Here is an 18,602-nt window from a genome sequence, read left to right as displayed (position 1 = left end):
GGGTTGACTGTTACTTGTTTTACCGGCGCTCCCATATTTTCCCCCCTTCTGTAAATAAATATTTCCCTTTCCCATTGTCATAAAGGTGTCATAACTATAAAGGGAAGGGTAACAGCTCTCCTGTGTACAGTACTATAAAATCCCTCCTGGCCAGAGACTCCAAAATCCTTTTACCTGTAAAGGGTTAAGAAGCTCAGGTAACCTGGCTGACACCTGACCCAAAGGACCAATAAGGGGACAAGATACTTTCAAATCTTGGGAGGAGGAAGGCTTTTGTTTGTGCTCTTTGTTTGGAAAGTTGTTCGCTCTTGGGACTAAGAGGGACCAGACATCAATCCAGGCTCTCCACATCTTTCTGAACAATCTCTCATATTTCAAACTTGTAAGTAAACAGCCAGGCAAGGCGTGTTAGTTTACCTTTGTTTTCTCAACTTGTAAATGTACCTTTTTACTAGGGTGTTTACCTCTGTTTGCTGTAACTTTGAACCTAATGCTAGAGGGGGGTCCTCTGGGCTCTTTAAGTTTGATTACCCTGTAAAGTTATTTTCCATCCTGATTTTACAGAGATGATTTTTACCTTTTCTTTAATTAAAAGCCTTCTTTTTAAGAACCTGATTGATTTTCCTTGTTTTTAGATCCAAGGGGGTTGGATCTTGATCCACCAGGAGTTGGTGGAAGGGAGGAGGGGGAATGGTTAATTTCTCCTTGTTTTAAGATCCAAGGGGTTTGGATCTGTATTCACCAGGGAATTGGTGAAGAGTCTCTCAAGACTACCCAGGGAAGGGAATTAGCTTTGGGAGTGGTGGCAGCGGACCAGATCTAAGCTGGTAGTTAAGCTTAGAAGTTTTCATGCAGGCCCCCACATTTGTACCCTAAAGTTCAAAGTGGGGAAGCAGCCTTGACACCCATACTCACTGATCTATTCCGGGGTGTGTGCATTTACACAGGGGGGGTCAGAACAGGTTTCCCGAGGGTGGAAGGGAGTTACCGCACTGTGCTCCAGTGTGCGCCTGTTCTTGGCCAGAGCCACTTTGCAGAGCAGACTCCATTTTGGCCATGAGGGCTCTATAGTTACATATTAATTCCCACAAAGGCCTTCCCAGTGCAGAATTACAGTTTCCCAGCAGGGCCTTGTGCCTTTCCAAATGCAGAGAGCAGCTAAACTTACATTCCTGAAACCCAAGAGATAGAAAGTAACGGCACACAGCGCCCCAGCCCTGCAATCTTAACTGGGACTGGCAATAGGCGCGGGGAGCGGTTCAGTGAGGGTGGTGCCATAATAAACAGGCATGAGGAAGGTGCCATTGCTGGTGTTGTGTTTCTCGGATTCCAGCATCTATCTGCCTGCACTCCCACTGCCTTCCCCGTGTTCAGAGTCGCTGTAGTGACTGGGAGAGGGGTTAGTTAGAGCAGGCTGGCAAAGTTGTCACTCAGGTCACTGTGATAGGATGAGAGGGATCATGTATGTGTCTCATTGCACTGCCGAGGTCTGTAGGCTGTATCAGCAGAAGTGCAGTGGCTCTTAACCTTTCAGCTGTCTGATTTGTCTTGCGTACCTCCAAAGTTTCACCTTCCTTAAAAATGACTTGCTTACAAAATCAGACATAAAAATGCAAGTGTGTCAGCCACTATTACTGAAAAATTGCTGACTTCTCATTTTTACCACATTATTATAAAATACATCAATTGGTATATAAATATTGAACTTACATTTCAGTGAATAGTGTGTAGAGCACTATAAACAAGTCATTGTCTGTATGAAATTTTATGTAGCCTGTTGTAAAACTAGGCAAATATCTAGATGAGTTCATGTACCCCCTGGGAGATCTCTGCGTACCCCCAGGAGTACATGTACCCCTGGTTGAGAACCAGGCCACTAACCATACCCCAGACTCCAATGAGCCACAGAAATTTTCAAGACAATCTGAGTATGAGTGTGAATTTTAGAGCCCTTAGGAAAAAAGCAGCCGTTAAACAGTGAACTAGAACAAACTTTAACAAGAGCAGAGCTACTACCCCATGGAGAAATTTCAACCATCATCTCACAATGAACCCTCAGACTCTACTTATTACCCCGTTGAAGACGTGAAAGTATCAGAAGAAATTACTGACCTGCCACCTGCAGTTCCAATAAAGCTGCTTCGTAATAGACACTGGACTCAAAATAACACGTGTACTGCCCATTGTCGGAGGGTTGGATATTGCGTATTCTCAGGGAAACTCTCCCATTGGTGATGTTGTCTTTCAAGAGCTCAGTTCTCCCTCCATATTCCGGCATCTGCTCTCTGTACTGATCCCGCCCATCACGGTACAGGTGCACGACTTCAGAGTACTTGGATCGGAACCATCTCACCTCCATGTTCTCAGTGCTTATCCTGGGGGAGAGGTGACAGGACAGGACGGCCTCCCCACCTAGGGAGGCAATGACTGGATGGTCAGGTCCAGTCACTGTGAATTGTGCTGTGAAATGTACAAAGGAAAATGGAAATTAAATCGGCGAGTGGCTGGGCGTGGCATTAACTCAGCAGTAAGACTCACAGTAAGAGAGCACCCTGGGTTAGAAGTGAACACCATGTTCCCATGCAGTGCCCTAGACATGTCTGTGAGTTCAGCGAGTCACAGGCTTGGGGTAACTGCACCTCTGACCCCTCTGTGGTCTGCTCAAGGAATGTCTCCTTAGGTCTCAGGCCTCCAGCTATCACCTCTCTCTGAACAGGGACCCCCGGCCCTCTCCCTCCACACTGGGGTTTCAGGCCCCTCAATTCACTGTGGTTTTCCCAGCAGACCTGATCAAAGACCAACACCTGTGCTTTGCTTTCTCTCTCAGGGCTATGAACAGCTTGTGCCAGTGGCTACCAATAACTCAAGAGCTCTTCTAAAGCAGAGAACATTTAAGGAGAAAAGCCTGACTGAGAAAAGTTACCATAAATCAATCAAAGGTCTGAACACATGTTACACTTGTGCCAAAGGATTCTCATCTGGCACATGGGATTCACTGGTAGGGTTCAGAGTCTTTCAACCCTTTCTGTAAAGGTTGTCCCCTTGGTTAACAGGTCAAGTCACTTTGTAGCCCAAGCTCTGGGTCTCTGGTCAGTTCAAATCCAGATTTTAAACCAAAAATCTTTGTTCTCTTGGGCTTCTGGACCTGGTCTCAGGGCCAGCCTTAGGGAAAATGGTGCCCTGGGCAAACTTGTATTTTGGTGCCTCCCCCCATCACTCTTGGCACCCACAGTCTTCCCCTTCCCCATCACCTCCTTGCCCCACTGCCTCCCCCAAGTGCGTAATTTATAGTGAAAGAGATGCTAGAGCTCAGCCCTGGCACTGGTAGGGTAGCCTGATTGTGGTGGCTGCTAGTTGGGTGCCCAGCTCTGAAGACAACAGTGCCACCAGCAGCAACGCAGAAGTAAGGGTGGTGTGATATATGGTATAATGCTACCCTGACTGCTGCTGTGACTCGTGGTGCCTGACAGGCTATACACTATGACACAGGGGCTGCATCTTGCCAGAGCCCGCAGCCCCTTGGGCCACTCCTGGCTCACCGGGGTGTCATTTCTGATTTTGAGGAGTAGGGGCAATTTTAACTGTGATGCCAGGGACTACTTAGGTACCTGAAAACTCTAGGGTTTGTTTGTTTTATATAACTTAGTAATTAGCTGACAGAAGCACTGTATCAATTTCCTAGAGGTAAGCAGGGTCTGAATGAGCTCTCCCCTGACAGCTAGCTGAGAGGGGGAGAGACTTTACATGAACACACCTACTCTGTGTAAATATCTAGCAGACAGGAGCTGTGTATCTCCAAGTGATGAACTGTGGCTGGTGCTGGGTTACAGATCACTTTAGTACTGAATGCAGGGGTGGTGAAATGCTGTTATCAATGCTGTTGTCTTTATTGTCTGAGTAGAAGGGAGCAGAACTGTGCTTAACTTGTCCCAAATGAGGGGTCACCCTGGGCTGAAAGGACCTCACTAAGCCAGGGACTGGAATGCCAGACCTTCCTATGAAAACAGAGCAGGAGTGGGGGTGGGGTAGGGTAGGGTAGGGGTCCGTGTCTTAGTCAGGAGGTGTGAATGCTCCTTAGGGGTCCCTGGTCTGGTTTAACTTGTTCCTCACCATGGTTCAAAGATAGTGATAAATAGGTTCCATTAGGAGCCTTTTGTTATTTAGTGTTTAAAAGAGCTGACAATCACTTCTGGTGGGACAGTGTCTCTGCCTAGCCTCAGAGTTAACAATCACTAAAAGCTGAATAGAACCTTAAGAGACTGACCTGTCAAGGTCACAGCAGACACAGGTGGCATAAGGTATTGCTCATATATGCTCAGAGGGTAGATCAAACCAGGTGCCTTCTTCCCTGGGTGGGAGGTGAACCCACACAGCTGCACCTCTGATCCCTGGTTCCTCACTGACCAAGGACAACGACTGTGAGTGAGGTGTGGTGAGGGAGCAGAGAGGGGCACAGAAAAGGAACTTTTGGTTGTAGAACTCAAGAACAGGAGGCAGAAGACACTGCCCTACACACTCTGGGGTGAGTGTCCTGCTCACAGTTTTATGATTATGAATCCTGCTTGTGGCATTTTCCCTAATTAATGTCAGCTGACTTCCCCCCCCCCCTTTCATTAAATTTCTTTTCTATACTCAGATTCAGTGCTTGCGAGAGCACGAGGGGAATTGTTGTCTCTCAGAGGTGCCCATGGTGGTGTGTAATTTGTCCAGGTTACTGAGTGGGAGCTCAAGCCAGTTCTGGGTAGTTGAAGAGGAACCCCTAGATATTGAACCTGGCCCTGGTTGCTGCTGACTCCACCTGGCAGAAAGGTTACATATAAAAGGAAAGAAAAAATATAGACAAACTCCAATTAAAGCCACTTTTTAAAGTTTATATGTAAATTTAGAACAATCAGGAGATAAAACAGCGAGATATTCCCAATCCCAAGCCTTGAGCTATCAGTTCTGGAGCTTTAACAAAGATATAAGAAACACAAGTTTGATACTTTGTACTCTATCTTTAGTAGAGATAAATAAAAATAAATAAAATCTGCTTACTTTCGCTAACAGACACAATCTCTTTTACTGCCATTATCTTCTCTATTCTAGTCAATTATTCTTCACTCCACTAAAAAAGTATTTACTTAATTTAAAATAAGTTTTTTTTCTCTTTTATTACCAATGGGAATTTGGTTTTCTAATTACTTTTGCATTCACGTTTACTTTGATAGACCCAGACCAGTTGGGAACAGCAGAGTAATGGAAGAGAGAGATACTGGCCACTGGATAAGTAGTTTTCTGTTCCCTGAGTGACCAGAGCAGGGGCTGCTCCAGGCTAATGAGAACACCTCATTCTAATTAACCTGCTAAGAGTCAGGTGAGGCAGTTAAGCACCTCATTCTAATTAAGAATGCTAATTCTAATTCTCTGATGCTATAAAAAGGCTCACTCCAGTCAGGCCAGAGGGAGTGGAAGTGTGTGTGTGAGGAACTGGGAGTAAGCGGTGTGCAAGAAACTGAGAGTGAGTAGATGTACTGCTGGAGGACTGAGAAGTACAAGCATTATCAGACCTCCGGTGGAAGGTCCGGTGGGGAGGACAAGGAAGGTGTTGGGAGGATGACATGGGGAAGTAGTCCAGGGAGTTGTAGCTGTTGTGCAACTGTACCAGGAGGCACTCTGGACAGCTGCAATCCACAGGGCCCTTGGCTAGAACCCAGAGTAGAGGGCGGGCCTGGGTTCCCCCCAAACCTCCCAACTCCTGATCAAACACAGGAGGAGTTGACCTGGACGGTAGCTTCTACCAGAGGGGAAGGTGTCTGGACTGTTTCCCGACCCAGAGGGTGAATCTGCGAGACAAGCAAATCTGCCAATAAGCGCAGGACCCACCAAGATAGAGGAGGAACTTTGTCACATTATCTATCACAATCATGTATGTGACTCACTAACATTTGACTCCATCATTACTATTAGTATCAGACTTGGAGCCACATTTATTTTCATATGAATTTTAAGTTATTTTACAGATATAACTAAAAATGCCATTTGAAAATAAGTGGCCTTCATCTGGACAATGTCTAAAGTTATGTGTTTAGCTTTTGTTGTTGTTTTAAACTGGTACTGCTAAGGTGACCACAAGCTAAATTTATGTTTTAGAAGGATACTATTATTTGATTGTACCACTTTAAATAATGAATGGCAAAGCACAATATGGTAATAAAAGTACTAATGAGAATTACTCCAGCCAGGACAGGTTGGGCATTTTAGAACTCATTACTCAAAGACTTAAATTTAAGCATAAGAGCGAAATAAGATTATGAAATACACAAACATGTAAGTAAGTATGTAAAGTAAATAAATAAATAAAATAACAGCACTGTTATCCTTAAGGAACTTTGAAAGAATAAAATTACAGGGAATATATGTGCATTGTACATTTTGACAGGAAGTACCAAGAATCAACAACAACAGTAGTACAAGCAAATATGATTTTGGGATACATTAACAGGTTGTGGTGGAGCAAGAAATGAGAAGTCATTTTTCTGCTCTACTCTGTGCTGCTAGGCCTCAACTGGAGTATTCTGTCCACTTCTGGGCAGGGCCGGCTCCAGGCACCAGCAAACCAATCAGGTGCTTGGGGAAGCACATTTTCAGGGGCGGCATTCCAGCCAGCCTCTTTTTTTTGTTTTTTTTGGCGCTTGGGCAGCAAAAGCCTAGAGCCGGCCCTGGTGGCAGCAGCGCGTCCTGCACCGGGGGCACACTAGGGCCGCTGCAGTTCGTGTCAGAGAGCAGCTCCCGCACCTTATGGCCGGGCGGGCTCCGAGCACGGGACACTCAGGCTGGAGGCGCCCTCGGGGCGCACGGAGCCGCCTGCAGGTGCCGCAGGGTGGCCGCCCCCCAGCGCCGCAGCCGGGGCTGGGCGAAGCGGCCTGAGCCGCCCAGGAACTGTGGCAGGGTGGCCAAGAGCAGCAGCAGCGGGGCCATAGAGGGCAGGGTGCTGCCAGGCGGGGCACGCATCCCGCTCTCTGGGGCTCCGCTCCCTCTGGGGCTCCGCTCCCTCTGGGGCTGCCCTGCCCCAGCTCCTCAGCCCCTGCCAGGGCAGTCCCCCAGTTCTCTCCTCCCCAATCCCGGCCGGTCCTGGAGGCGGGAGCCCCAGCTGGAGGGACTCTGGGTTGAGGTGCGGCCCAGGAGCCCCGCTGCTTACCCCGACCCTGCCAGCGCCAGACCGGCTGGAGGTGAGGGGGGAGGGGGCAGAGTCAGCGCTGGTGGGGGGAAGCCCAGCGCTGGGGCAGCAGGCAGTGCGGGTGGGTGGGGGGAGAGCCCAGAGTTGGGGCAGCAGGGGGTGGGGGAGAGAGCCCAGGGCTGGGGTGGGGGACAGCGAAAAATTTTTTTGCTTGGGGCAGCAAAAAACCATGAACCCGGCTCTGGTTCTGGGCACTGCATTTCAAGAAAGATGTGGAGAAATTGGAGAGGGTCCAGAGAAGAGCAACAAGAATGATTAAAGGTCTTGAGAACATGACCTATGAAGGAAGGCTGAAAGAATTGGGTTTGTTTAGTTTGGAAAAGAGAAGACTTAGAGGGGACATGATAGCAGTTTTCAGGTATCTAAAAGGGTGTCATAAGGAGGAGGGAGAAAACTTGTTCACCTTAGCCTCTAAGGATAGAACAAGAAGCAATGGGCTTAAACTGCAGCAAGGGAGGTTTAGGTTGGACATTAGGAATAAGTTCCTAACTGTCAGGGTGGTTAAACACTGGAATAAATTGCCTAGGGAGGTTGTGGAATCTCCATCTCTGGAGATATTTAAGAGTAGGTTAGATAAATGTCTATCAGGGATGGTCTAGACAGTATTTGGTCCTGCCATGAGGGCAGGGGACTGGACTCGATGACCTTTCGAGGTCTCTTCCAGTCCTAGAATCTATGAATCTATGAAGTGTGTGTTGAGGGGAGAGTTTGTGTGTGTTGGGGAGTTTGAGAGACGGAGTGTGTGGGGGAGGGAGTGTGAGAGACAGTGTGTGTGAGAGAGAGACAGAGTGTGTGGGGGAGGGAGTGTGAGAGAGAAACAGAGTGTGTGGGGGTGTGAGGTGTGGTAACCCTCCCCCATGGCGTAGATTACAATCCCCAGCCCACAAAGGTACATATAACATGTATAGAGGCCATGGATAAAAGGGACACAAAAATACACAGAACATTCATAAAGGAATTCGACAGTCCCCAAAATGTAACATGTGTCTGCAATATCTGCCACGCAGAGTTCACATGTGAGTGTTAGACGCTGTCCCTATTATCTCTGAATGGGGCTCAACACGTGTCATGGACGCCCTGGGGATAATGGTGCTGGGGGCCTTGGTCTCTGATACACCAAGGCCTTTTCATGCTGCTCCAGAACAGGGGCCTCCTCATCTGCAGGAGGGGTGATGTAAAGGCTGGCAAGGTGTAAAGAGATGAAAATAGATCATCACTACACAGGCGATGGCTTCAAAGGTAAAGTCAGAGGCCACATAATGGAGGGGAGAAGGTGGCAGATAAAAAGGTGAAGGAAACAGAGAGCTAGTCACTGTGGAACTGCACAGGACGGGGTGGGGAGAGTGTGTGTGTGTGTGTGTGTGTCTCGGTGGAGAGACACAGCATTCAGAGAGAGCCAATTAAATTAGCAGGATGGAAACCACAGTAGGAGGGAACCGAAATGGCCGAGTAGCTGTGGAGGCAGCCCTGGGGGTGGAGGGGGTCACTATAAGGGGTTCATGGAAGGCACAGGATGAGAAAGCCAGCAAACATCCTCACTGTGAGATGAGGTCTAGCTCTGAGTCCTAGTCAGATGTGTCTAGTGCAGCATGAATGACTTGTGGGTTGTTACTTCTAAACTGGAGAGTCTGGGAATCAGGACTCCTTCATAGCTGAAGAGTCTGATTTGTGATGTATACGGTCTGGCAGTGCAGTGTCTAGAAATTGGAAGTGACTTTTTAAATAGTTTAGTATCAGAGGGGTAGCCGTGTTAGTCTGAATCTGTAAAAAGCAACAGAGGGTCCTGTGGCACCTTTGAGACTAACAGAAATATTGGGTATTTAAATAGTTAGTTTTAAATAGAAGTATTTAAATAGTTTGAGAGCCCTGTAGTGGTGCTCACTGTGTTCTATGTTTTTGAAGCTGCCAGAAATCAGCCAGATCAGTAGGATGAATGTAGCATCAAGGCCTGACATGATGTTGTATAGATAGTAAAACATAGGCGGCAGGTTTGTATAATTTTTGGTGGTGCCCAAAATGGTGGTGCCCCTCCCCCCCCCCACTCCCACCCTGTAAGCCGATATATATATTTTATTAAATAGAGTAAACATGGACTGGAAGCCATAAACATTTAAGTTTCTCTTTATTGCACAATATCACTATCAGAAAAATCCAGTGTTGTTTATTAGTGGTCCTACAAATCAAGAATTTGTTGCTGGGATAAAATGAAGCTACAACACGTCGGCACCACAAGATTACAAGGGTCAATTAAAAGTGGAAAGTCAGAAGCAGCACTTGCCTGCTTCAATATACAGTATTATATTTTGTTGCACCTGTTGTGATGAAGTGGGAATGTTTTTAATGTTTTCTTTGAATACTGTGTGGGTGCCTCAGTTTCCCCTGCAAGGTGCCAACTGAAGGTGTCTGGGACAAAGAGATCAAGTGGCCTCCTTGTCCAGAAGAGACACAAAGGCCAGAGGAGGGAGTGTCAGTTTGGAGCTGGCTGGGGAAATGGGGAGAGGCCCAGAACTTGGGTCTGGGCTCTCCACCCCCAAAGATAGACCTGATTGAGAGGTCCTGTTTTCTGTACTTACAAGCTCTGTGTTAGACTGTGTTCCTGTTGTCTAATAAACCTTCTGTTTTCCCGGCTGGCTGCAGAGTTGGGGTGCAGGGACCTCTGGCTGCCCCAGGACCCCACCTGGGCGGACTCGCTGTGGGAAGCACACGGTGTGGAAGGGCATGCTGAATGCTCTGAGGTCAGACCCAGGAGGGTGTAAGCTTCTTGCCCTCAAGACACTATGCTCAGAGAGAGGAGACTCCCCCAGAGTCCTGACTGGCTTTGAAGGAATGGTTCCAGAGCATCCCAGCATCCCCTTCCACACCATGCGCTTCCTGGAAGTCTGCACAGGCACTAACACTCCCTCCTCTGGCCTTTGTCTCTTTTCCAGGCATTAGGAGGCCACCTGATCTCTTTGTTCTCCAACACCTTCAGTTGGCACCTTGCAGGAGAGCGGGCCCAGGCCATCAGTTGCCCGGAGACAGGGTTTCGGCCATTCTCTGTGCAGACAGCATCACACTGACCCTCTAGGGCTCTACAACAATCACACCCCCTTATCCCACCATCTAGATCCATAAGAAATGTATAGGGGAAACTGAGGCACCCACACAGTATTCAGAGAAAACATTAAGAACATTCCCACTTTGTAACACCTGTATATGACTAGTTATATACTTTAAAGGGTGTAAAATAATCAAGTATTGTGCTAAACACAATGATACTCTAAACTGACCACCAAATTTCAGTTGCGTGTTTTTCCCCTCAGGTGAAGGATCTGGGGTGGGGCTGGGGATGAGGGGTTCACAGTGCAGGAGGGTGCTCAGGGCTGGGGCTCAGAGTTGTGGTGCTGGGGGCGCAGGCTCTGGGGTGGGGTGGGGTCAGGCAGGGCTGCGGTTAAGGAACTTGGGGTGCAGACAGGCTGCCCCAAGGCTAGGGCCAGAGAGGACTCTCCCCCCACCCCACCCCCCCACTGGCAGCAGCAAGCTCCAGGGGAGGGATCCCTCCTCTCTCCCCCCCCCCCTCCAGCACACTCACTCTGCACCACGGTCACTGCTCATGCTCTTAGGGCCTCTCTCAGGTCCAGAAAGCCCACTCGCCTTCCCTATGGTGGGTACTGGGGAGGGGGGGGTTGCCATCACATGTGGCCTCCCCTGCTGCTGCCCCTCACCATAGCCTCACTGGGGATGGGGATGGGGCTGCCCCTTGCTCAGCGTGGGGCAGGAGTGGGGACTGCAGGGTGGTGGCTGTGGGGGTGGCTGTGGGGTGCGGGGCTTGGGTGTCACAAAATTCACCCAAACCCCAGCTGCTCAGGTCTAGGAAGCCCCCCTCCCCAGTGGCGTAGCCAGGTTCTAACATCATGGGGAGCAAACACATAAAAAAGGCACCACCCGACATATCAAATTACTAATCAGGTAGTAGAGTTTACAATGTTATAACAAGAGATTATGCTATTACCATTATCCAGTCAACTTGCACACTACTATTTTGAATTAGTGATAATTCACAGAGAGAGAAAGAAGAAAGCTGAATTTAGAGAACAATTTAATTAACCAGATTCCTGGTTATTCACCAGCCACTTCGCTCCAGTCCATAGCACAAAGCACCATAAAGCCAGTAGAATCTGGCCAAGAGACTATTCACCTCAAATTGGCATCTGCTACACTCCCCCCCCCCCCCCATTCCCAGTCACCACTATTCAGGAGATAGCGAAGTGAAAAGGTGGCATGGCTGAAGCATTTAGCAGGCAATTGAAAACTAGTATAGAGTCTGTACAGTCCCTGAGAATACTGCTTAATTCTGAGCACTGAGTCTGCAGCTAGTCAGCAGTGAGATGCAGGAGACATAATTGGCACCTTAAAGCACATTTACCCCTCTTTCCTTCACAAGCTGCACTAAGCACAGTTTCACAGCCCCGGGCGCAGCACTGGGGAGGGGGGGAGTACAGAAAAGGGGGCAATAACTCAAAGTCGCTCCTTTGCCTCCTGGTCCTGCTGCTCCCTCAGCCCCCTCTGCTGAAGAGAGACCACGAGAAAAAACATCCCCCCCTCCCCTTTTCCTTCCTTCTCCACCGGCACCAGCTGGGCTTCAGAGCCCCCTTCCCTGCCGCGCTCTGCATGGGGCTGCTGGGGACCAACGGGGCTGAAGTTCCTCAGCCCCCTGCCGCGCTGGGGGGCTGCGCTGCTACCCCTTCCCCTCCCGGCAGAGCCCACCCCGGCTTAGGGAGCTGTGCAGCTGCGGGCGAGCGCCTCCTCCTCATCCCCAGGGATGCCTATGCTGCCTGCAGAGCCAGCGAGCAGGGCTGGGGATGCAGGAGGGCGGTGCGAAGACCAGAGTCAGCCGGCCGGGGCGGCCACACACAAAACCCGGCTCCATACTCCGAGTCCGGAGCCCAGTGCTGGCTGCCTGGAAACTGGACAGGCTCTGCTTTTGGAAAATGTGCTCAGAGGGGTGCGGCCGCTTCCTTCCTGCAACCCACAGCTACGCTACTGGGTGGGGCAGACGCTCCGGGGCGGGGGGGGCTGTGTGACAGCAGAGGCCGGTGCCCGCTCCAGGCAGGGCCAGGGGAGAAACCCAGCTCCAGATATTGGTGGAGCACAGCCCCTAGCCTTGAATATTCCTGGTGTTCCGGCACCAGGAGCCCATATAACCTGCCGCCTATAACCATGGTCAGTGGGGATCCAGCTGTGCCCTGTGCTTTCTCCATGTTGCTGGTTGTTGGCAGGCTGAGCAGATGTGGTTTGTAAGACAGGGCAGTGATGCGAGATGGCCGCTGATGACCAGCAATACCAACAGCAGCAAACCCAGTGAGGAGGCCGGAGCTCCTACCTGACGCCAGCCTGTGAACCTGTAGAGTGAGGCATAGAGCGATGTAGCCAGGCAGAGCAGAGCTCAGAGTGGAGCTGCGGGAGAATGAGGGAACCTTCCCTGTCATCGTAGCTTAGTCTGGGGAACAGGAGAAATAACAAAACAGACGGTGAGTGAGTGGGATGCAGTGACAGTGCCACCGTTGTCTGACTTTCATAGCCCTGGTCCATGGATCGGTTATGTTTACATTAACGCACTTCCCAATATTCATAGACTAAGGTCAGAGGGGCCATTAGATCATTTCGTCTGATCTGTGCCATGGGCCAAACACTCTCACGCATTTACCCCTGTACTCAGCCCAAACTTGTGTTTGACTAAAGCATCTTCTAAAAAGTCACTAATCCTTGATCTGAAGACAGCAAGAGACGGACAATTCACCACTTCCCTGGGTAGTTTGTTCCAATGATTAATCACCCTCAGTGTTATAATTCTGTGCCTTATTTTTAATTTGAATTTGTTCAGTTTTAACTTCCAGCCATTGGTTCTTGTTATGTCTTTCTACCCTATATTAAAGAGAACTTTAGTATCCTGTACATGAAGGTGTGACAGATGGGGAACTTTACTGAAATATTTGTATGAACTATCATTAGGACTCTCTACCGTTCCCCTTGGCATCGCTACTGCTTTGGGGGAAAGAATTGCTTCTCTCGCTGGGACTAGGCTGAACAGGCCAGAGATCTGAGATGTAGAGCCACTCAGAGTGTCTGGGCTGGAATCAACACATATCAATGGAAACAATGAGGAGTCCTGTGGCACCTTAAAGACTAACAAATGTATTTGTGCATAAGCTTTCGTGGGCTGGAGCCCACTTCTCAGATGCATGAAGTGGAAAGTTCAGTGGGCAGATATATATACACGTGCAGAGATGGGTGTGTTACATTGCTGTGCGGAGGACCAGTGCTAACGAGGTCAATTCAATCAGGGTGGATGTGGTCCACTCCCAACACTTGATGAGAAGGTGAAAACACATTATAATCAAGGAGGCTGACAAAGGAGGTGCTGTAGTCATCATGAATAGGTCGGATTATGGCTGCCAGGCAACTCTCTGACACCACATTCTACAGGCCACTATCCTCTATCCCACTGAGGAGTACCAAAGGGAATTATACCGTCTGCTCAAAAAACTCCCTGAAGAAGCACAGGAACGAATCTGCACAGACACACCCCTAGAGCCCCGACCAGGGGTATTCTATCTGCTTCCCAAGATCCATAAACCTAGGAATCCTGGTTGTCCCATCATCTCAGGCATTGGCACTCTTACAGCAGGATTGTCTGGCTATTTGGACTCTCTCCTCAGGACCTACACTACCGGCACTCCTAGCTACCTTCGAGACACCACTGACTTCCTGAGGAAACTACAATCCACTGGTGATCTTCCAGAAAACACCATCGTGGTCACTATGGATGTAGAAGGTCTCTACATCAATATTATACACAAAGATGGACTACAAGCCATCAGTATCCCTGATGATGTTACAGCACACCTGTTGGCTGAGCTTTGTGACTTTGTCTTCACCTACAACCATTTCAGATTTGGGGACGATTTATACCTTCAAGTCAGCGGCACTGCGATGGGTAACCGCATGGCCCCACGGTATGCCAACATTTTTATGCATCCGAAGAAGTGGGTATTCACCCACGAAAACTCATGCTCCTATATGTCTGTTAGTCTATAAGGTGCCACAGGACTCTTTGCTGCTTTTACAGATCCAGACTAACACGGCTACCCCTTTGATACTTTAACATTTTTATGGCTGACTTAGAACAACACTTCCTCAGCTCTTGTCCCCAAGTGCCCCTCCTACACTTGCACTACACTGATGACATCTTCATTTTCTGGACCCATGGGAAGGAGGCCCTTCAAGAATTCCACCGGGACTTAAACAATTTCCACCCCACCATCAACCTCAGCCTGGACCAGTCCACACAAGAGATCCATTTCCAGGACACTACCGTGCAAATAGTCACATAAACACCACCCTATACCGGAAACCTACTGATTGCTATACTTACCTACATGCCTCCAGCTTTCATCCAGAACACATCACACAATCCATTGTCTACAGCCAAGCCCTAAGATACAACTGCATTTGCTCCAATCCCTCAGACAGAGACAAAAACCTACAGGATCTCTATCAAACATTCTTAAAACTACCATACCCACCAGAGGAAGTGAAGAAACAGATTGACAGAGCCAGACAGGTACCCAGAAGTCATCAACTACAGGTCAGGCCCAGCAAGGAAAATAACAGAACACCACTGGCCATCACGTACAGCCTCCTGCTTAAGCCTCTCCAGCACATCATCAAGGATGTACAACCTATCCTGGAAGATAATCCCTCACTCTCACAGACCTTGGGAGGCAGGCCAGTTCTCACTTACAGACGGCCCCCCAACCTGAAGCAAATACTCACCAGCAACTACACATCACACCACAGAAACACTAACCCAGGAACCAATCCCTGCAAGAAACCCCGTTGCCAACTCTGCCCGCATATCTATTCAAGTGACACCATCATAGGTCCTAATCACATCAGCCACATCATCAGGGGCTTGTTCACCTGCACATCTACTAATGTGATATGTGCCATCATGTGCCAGCAATGCCCCTCTGCCATGTACATTGGCCAAACTGGACTGTCTCTACACAAAAGAATAACTGGACACAAATCAGACATCAAGAATGGTAACATTCAAAAACCAGTAAGAGAGCACTTCAATCTCCCTGGACACTCAGTAACAGACTTGAAAGTTGCCATACTTCAGAAAAAAAACTTCAAAAACAGACTTCAGTGTAAAACTGCAGAGCTGGAATTCATATGCACTATCAGACTGGGTCTGACTAGAGACTAGCAGTGGCTGGCTTACTACAAGAAGTAGGGTGACCAGATGTCCCGATTTTATAGGGATAGTCCTGATCTTTGGGTCTTTTTCTTATATAGGCTCCTATTACCCCCCCACCCCTGTCCCGATTTTTCACATTTGCTGTCTGGTCACCCTAACAAGAAGTAATTTTCCCTCTTTTGGTATTCTCACCTTTTCATCAACTGTTGGGAGTGGACCACATCCATACTTATTGAATTGACCTCGTTAGCTCTGGTCCTCCGCATAGTAATGTGGAATTGTGTGGATCCTGGGGTCCAGCATAATAAAAGGTCACTCCCAAGGGACTGGCTGAAGGCCAGAGCATAGATCAGACCTTGTGAATCCATGACAGAAAGTCACCTCTCAATCTTTTCTTTGCTGAAGTGACCAGATTGATCTCCTTCAGTCTCCTACTGTGGGGCATTTGCTCCAGCCCCTAAATCATTTTTTTTGGTGACCTGTTTCTGCAGTGTCTGATATTTTGAGGTGCAACCCAGACCAGTAAGGAGTTGTCACTGCTTGCCCTGTCCTACCAACTGCAACTGCTCAGAGCCCCCAGAAACCTGCCCTGTCACACAGGGAGCAGTTCAGAGCTGAGCTCTTTTGGAAACATGGCCCTAGGCCTCTATGGCCCCCAGCACTGCACGAGGGGTGTCTGTCCTGCCTCCCAGCCGATCTTTGGTCGGGATGCAATTTGTCCCGATATCCGCCAGCAGCAGGCAGCACTGGTTGTTTTTTTGGTTTTTTTTGCTCAACCGGCAGGACTCGGCTTTTTTTCACCCTGTCGCTCTGGAGTGTCCCGTTAGTGAGCTGAAGATGAAAACACCCGCACACTCCCAACAGCGCCCCACAGGAACATTACAGCCGGCGATCGGTGCCTACCCCATCAATAAATGGAGCAGAACAGTAAACAAAGGCAGTGGAGAAGGGACTGGGCAAGTCTCTGAATCTGTGTGGACATTTCTACAGCCACAGCTGCGATCCAAGTAGGAAAGTGACAGTTTATCCCACAAATCCCAGGAACGAGGCCTGTTGATAGCAGCAGCTCCTCTGACTAATCAGCCTGGAACTATCCAGGGGAGCAGTTCAGCTGGGGTTGCAGTGAGTGACCCCCTACCTGCAGTGTCCTGTGGAGTCGTTTCTGAGCTGTTCCAGTCTCTCCGGGGGGCTCTCAGCTTCGCTAGCACCCAGAGCCATTCCCTCTAGGCAGAGCTCCTGCTCCCAGTGACTGGTTCCCTTTCCCAGGCTGTAACATCCATCCCGCCGGAGGGGTCAGGGAGCCGCAAGGGTTAACTCCAGTCTGCCCCTGAGCTTTTCATTCAGTTAATGCATTTTATATTGAATGGAAGCCCCGTCCTCTCTTGGCACATCCACCAGCTTCAAAAGTGAAAGAAGGATCGAGGCTGGAACGTGACTGTGACTGGATCCTCCTCATAGGATGGTTAGGGCACAAAGATCAAATTCCTCTGACACACCCACAGGGTTAGGGAGAGGGCAGCTTCGGTGCCAGCAGCCTCAGCTCTGCAGGTTGCCTGGTGACGGCCAGTTCTTCAGGCTGTTTGTCCCATGCTCTATGAATCTCTGTAATTACTGCAGCCCTGTGTAAAGAAAGGGACCAAATCCTGCTGCAGCAGCCCCTAGACTTAGTGGCCATGTTAATTCATTTCAGTTCCCTGATGTAACATTAACCAGTGATTATTATTTGGGGGACAGGATTTTGCTCTATGCTCTCCAGTGGGCCAGCCCTACTCCCTGGGCCTCCACTCCCGCAGTGTTATTCAGACAGCCTGGCCCTGATCCTCTTTCCTGGGCCCTGGCTTCTCTGCTCTTCCCCTAGAAACAAGTCCCAGCAGGGCAGGGAGACAAAAAATAAGATGGTGCCTGGCTGAGTGCAACAAACCTCCTGAATCCTGTGGGATCTTGAAAATGCTGAATTCCCTCACTGTGGAATGTTGTGATAATTGGGCTACACATCTACCAGAATTGTGAGCTGAGCTGTGAGAAGTAAGAGAAAGTTGATAAAATATCACAATAGCCGCTAGCAATAAATGCTGATAGGAAAAGCTGCAAACAGAGCCTGTGCTACCACGTTGGGGTCCCTAAGCAGGAATAGTGTGTGGGGGGTGGGAGGGTGGCATCCTGAGCTGCTTGGGGCCCTAAGCAACTGCTTAGTCTGCTTATGCCAAGCGCCAGCTCTGGTGGGAGACAGACAGACTGAATCAATCCCCACAGACAGACTTCTGGTTTAACTCTAGGACTGTGTACAGATCATGCCTGATAAACATGAGAAGGGTGTGATGGGAAATCAATGGAGCACAATGGGTGTGTCTGAAATTAGGCCTAGCTGGTGAACAAAATAATGAGGGGATTGGCTATTTCACCCACCAATCCCCTCGGGGACCTCTAGAAGAGAACCTGGTCGGGGGCGGAAATTAGCAGCCGCTGGCTGACTGGGAGCCGGGTGGGCCAGAAAGAGTGAGCTTCACCATCATGGCTGCCACCCCCACCATCTCTTGGGACCTCAGAATCCACCATTACACTGTTGGGCCTTCATAGCCCTGATCCAAAGAGATGCACTGACCAGACCGAGCCAGGGAGGGACCCAGGTGACATCACCACCTCCACCCACTCTGGCAACATCCCTGGGATAAGAGACTTTGTCTCACACACACACACACACACACACACACACCTCTATGTGTCCTTTTCCTTCCCTACCTTATTTTTATTCTGTCCAGTCCCTCTCCTTTTTTATATTCTGTATATTGTGCAAAATAGCTGTAAGCCTGTGACCAGAAAGAGGCACTAAAAGCAATGACCTAAACAGCCGGATGCTGGTACAAGTTTGCTCTGTCCTCGCAGTGGCTGATCAGACCATGTGCTGTGATTCTCCACCAGCGAGGCTGTGAGTCAGCATCAGACCCACAGACAGAAGCTGCATTTTCTCTCTCTGCTGTTCTTTTCTCTCCCCTCCATGGAACCTTAGCTCAGATGTCTGGGGCAGTTCACGCCTCTCACAGCTACTGTTTCAGGCTGTCTGCAGACTCAGGCAGTCATTGCCTGTTCTCATTTTCAAGGTTATTGCTTAAAAGTCTTTAAATCATGACTTGAGAACTT

General features: G+C 49.1%; 1 protein-coding gene across 1 annotated transcript in view; it reads right to left on the bottom strand.

Annotated features, from left to right (window-relative positions):
• Positions 1-16,934, bottom strand: part of LOC103307040 (butyrophilin subfamily 1 member A1-like) — a 53,362-nt gene extending 36,428 nt beyond the window's left edge. Inside the window, exons 1-3 of the mRNA XM_065562970.1 lie at positions 16,603-16,934; positions 12,582-12,698; positions 2,113-2,460 (exon numbers count right to left, since the gene is read on the bottom strand). Of these exons, the coding sequence (XP_065419042.1) occupies positions 2,113-2,460; positions 12,582-12,687 (454 nt within the window). The 5' untranslated portion in view covers positions 12,688-12,698; positions 16,603-16,934. The remainder of the gene's footprint in view (positions 1-2,112; positions 2,461-12,581; positions 12,699-16,602) is intronic.
• Between the last annotated feature and the right edge of the window lie 1,668 nt (positions 16,935-18,602).

Source organism: Chrysemys picta, chromosome 12 (genome assembly GCF_011386835.1).
Source record: "Chrysemys picta bellii isolate R12L10 chromosome 12, ASM1138683v2, whole genome shotgun sequence".
Taxonomy (NCBI): Eukaryota; Metazoa; Chordata; order Testudines; family Emydidae; genus Chrysemys; species Chrysemys picta.
The sequence above is the reverse complement of the archived record's forward strand: the minus strand, read 5'-3'. Positions and strand labels throughout refer to the sequence as shown.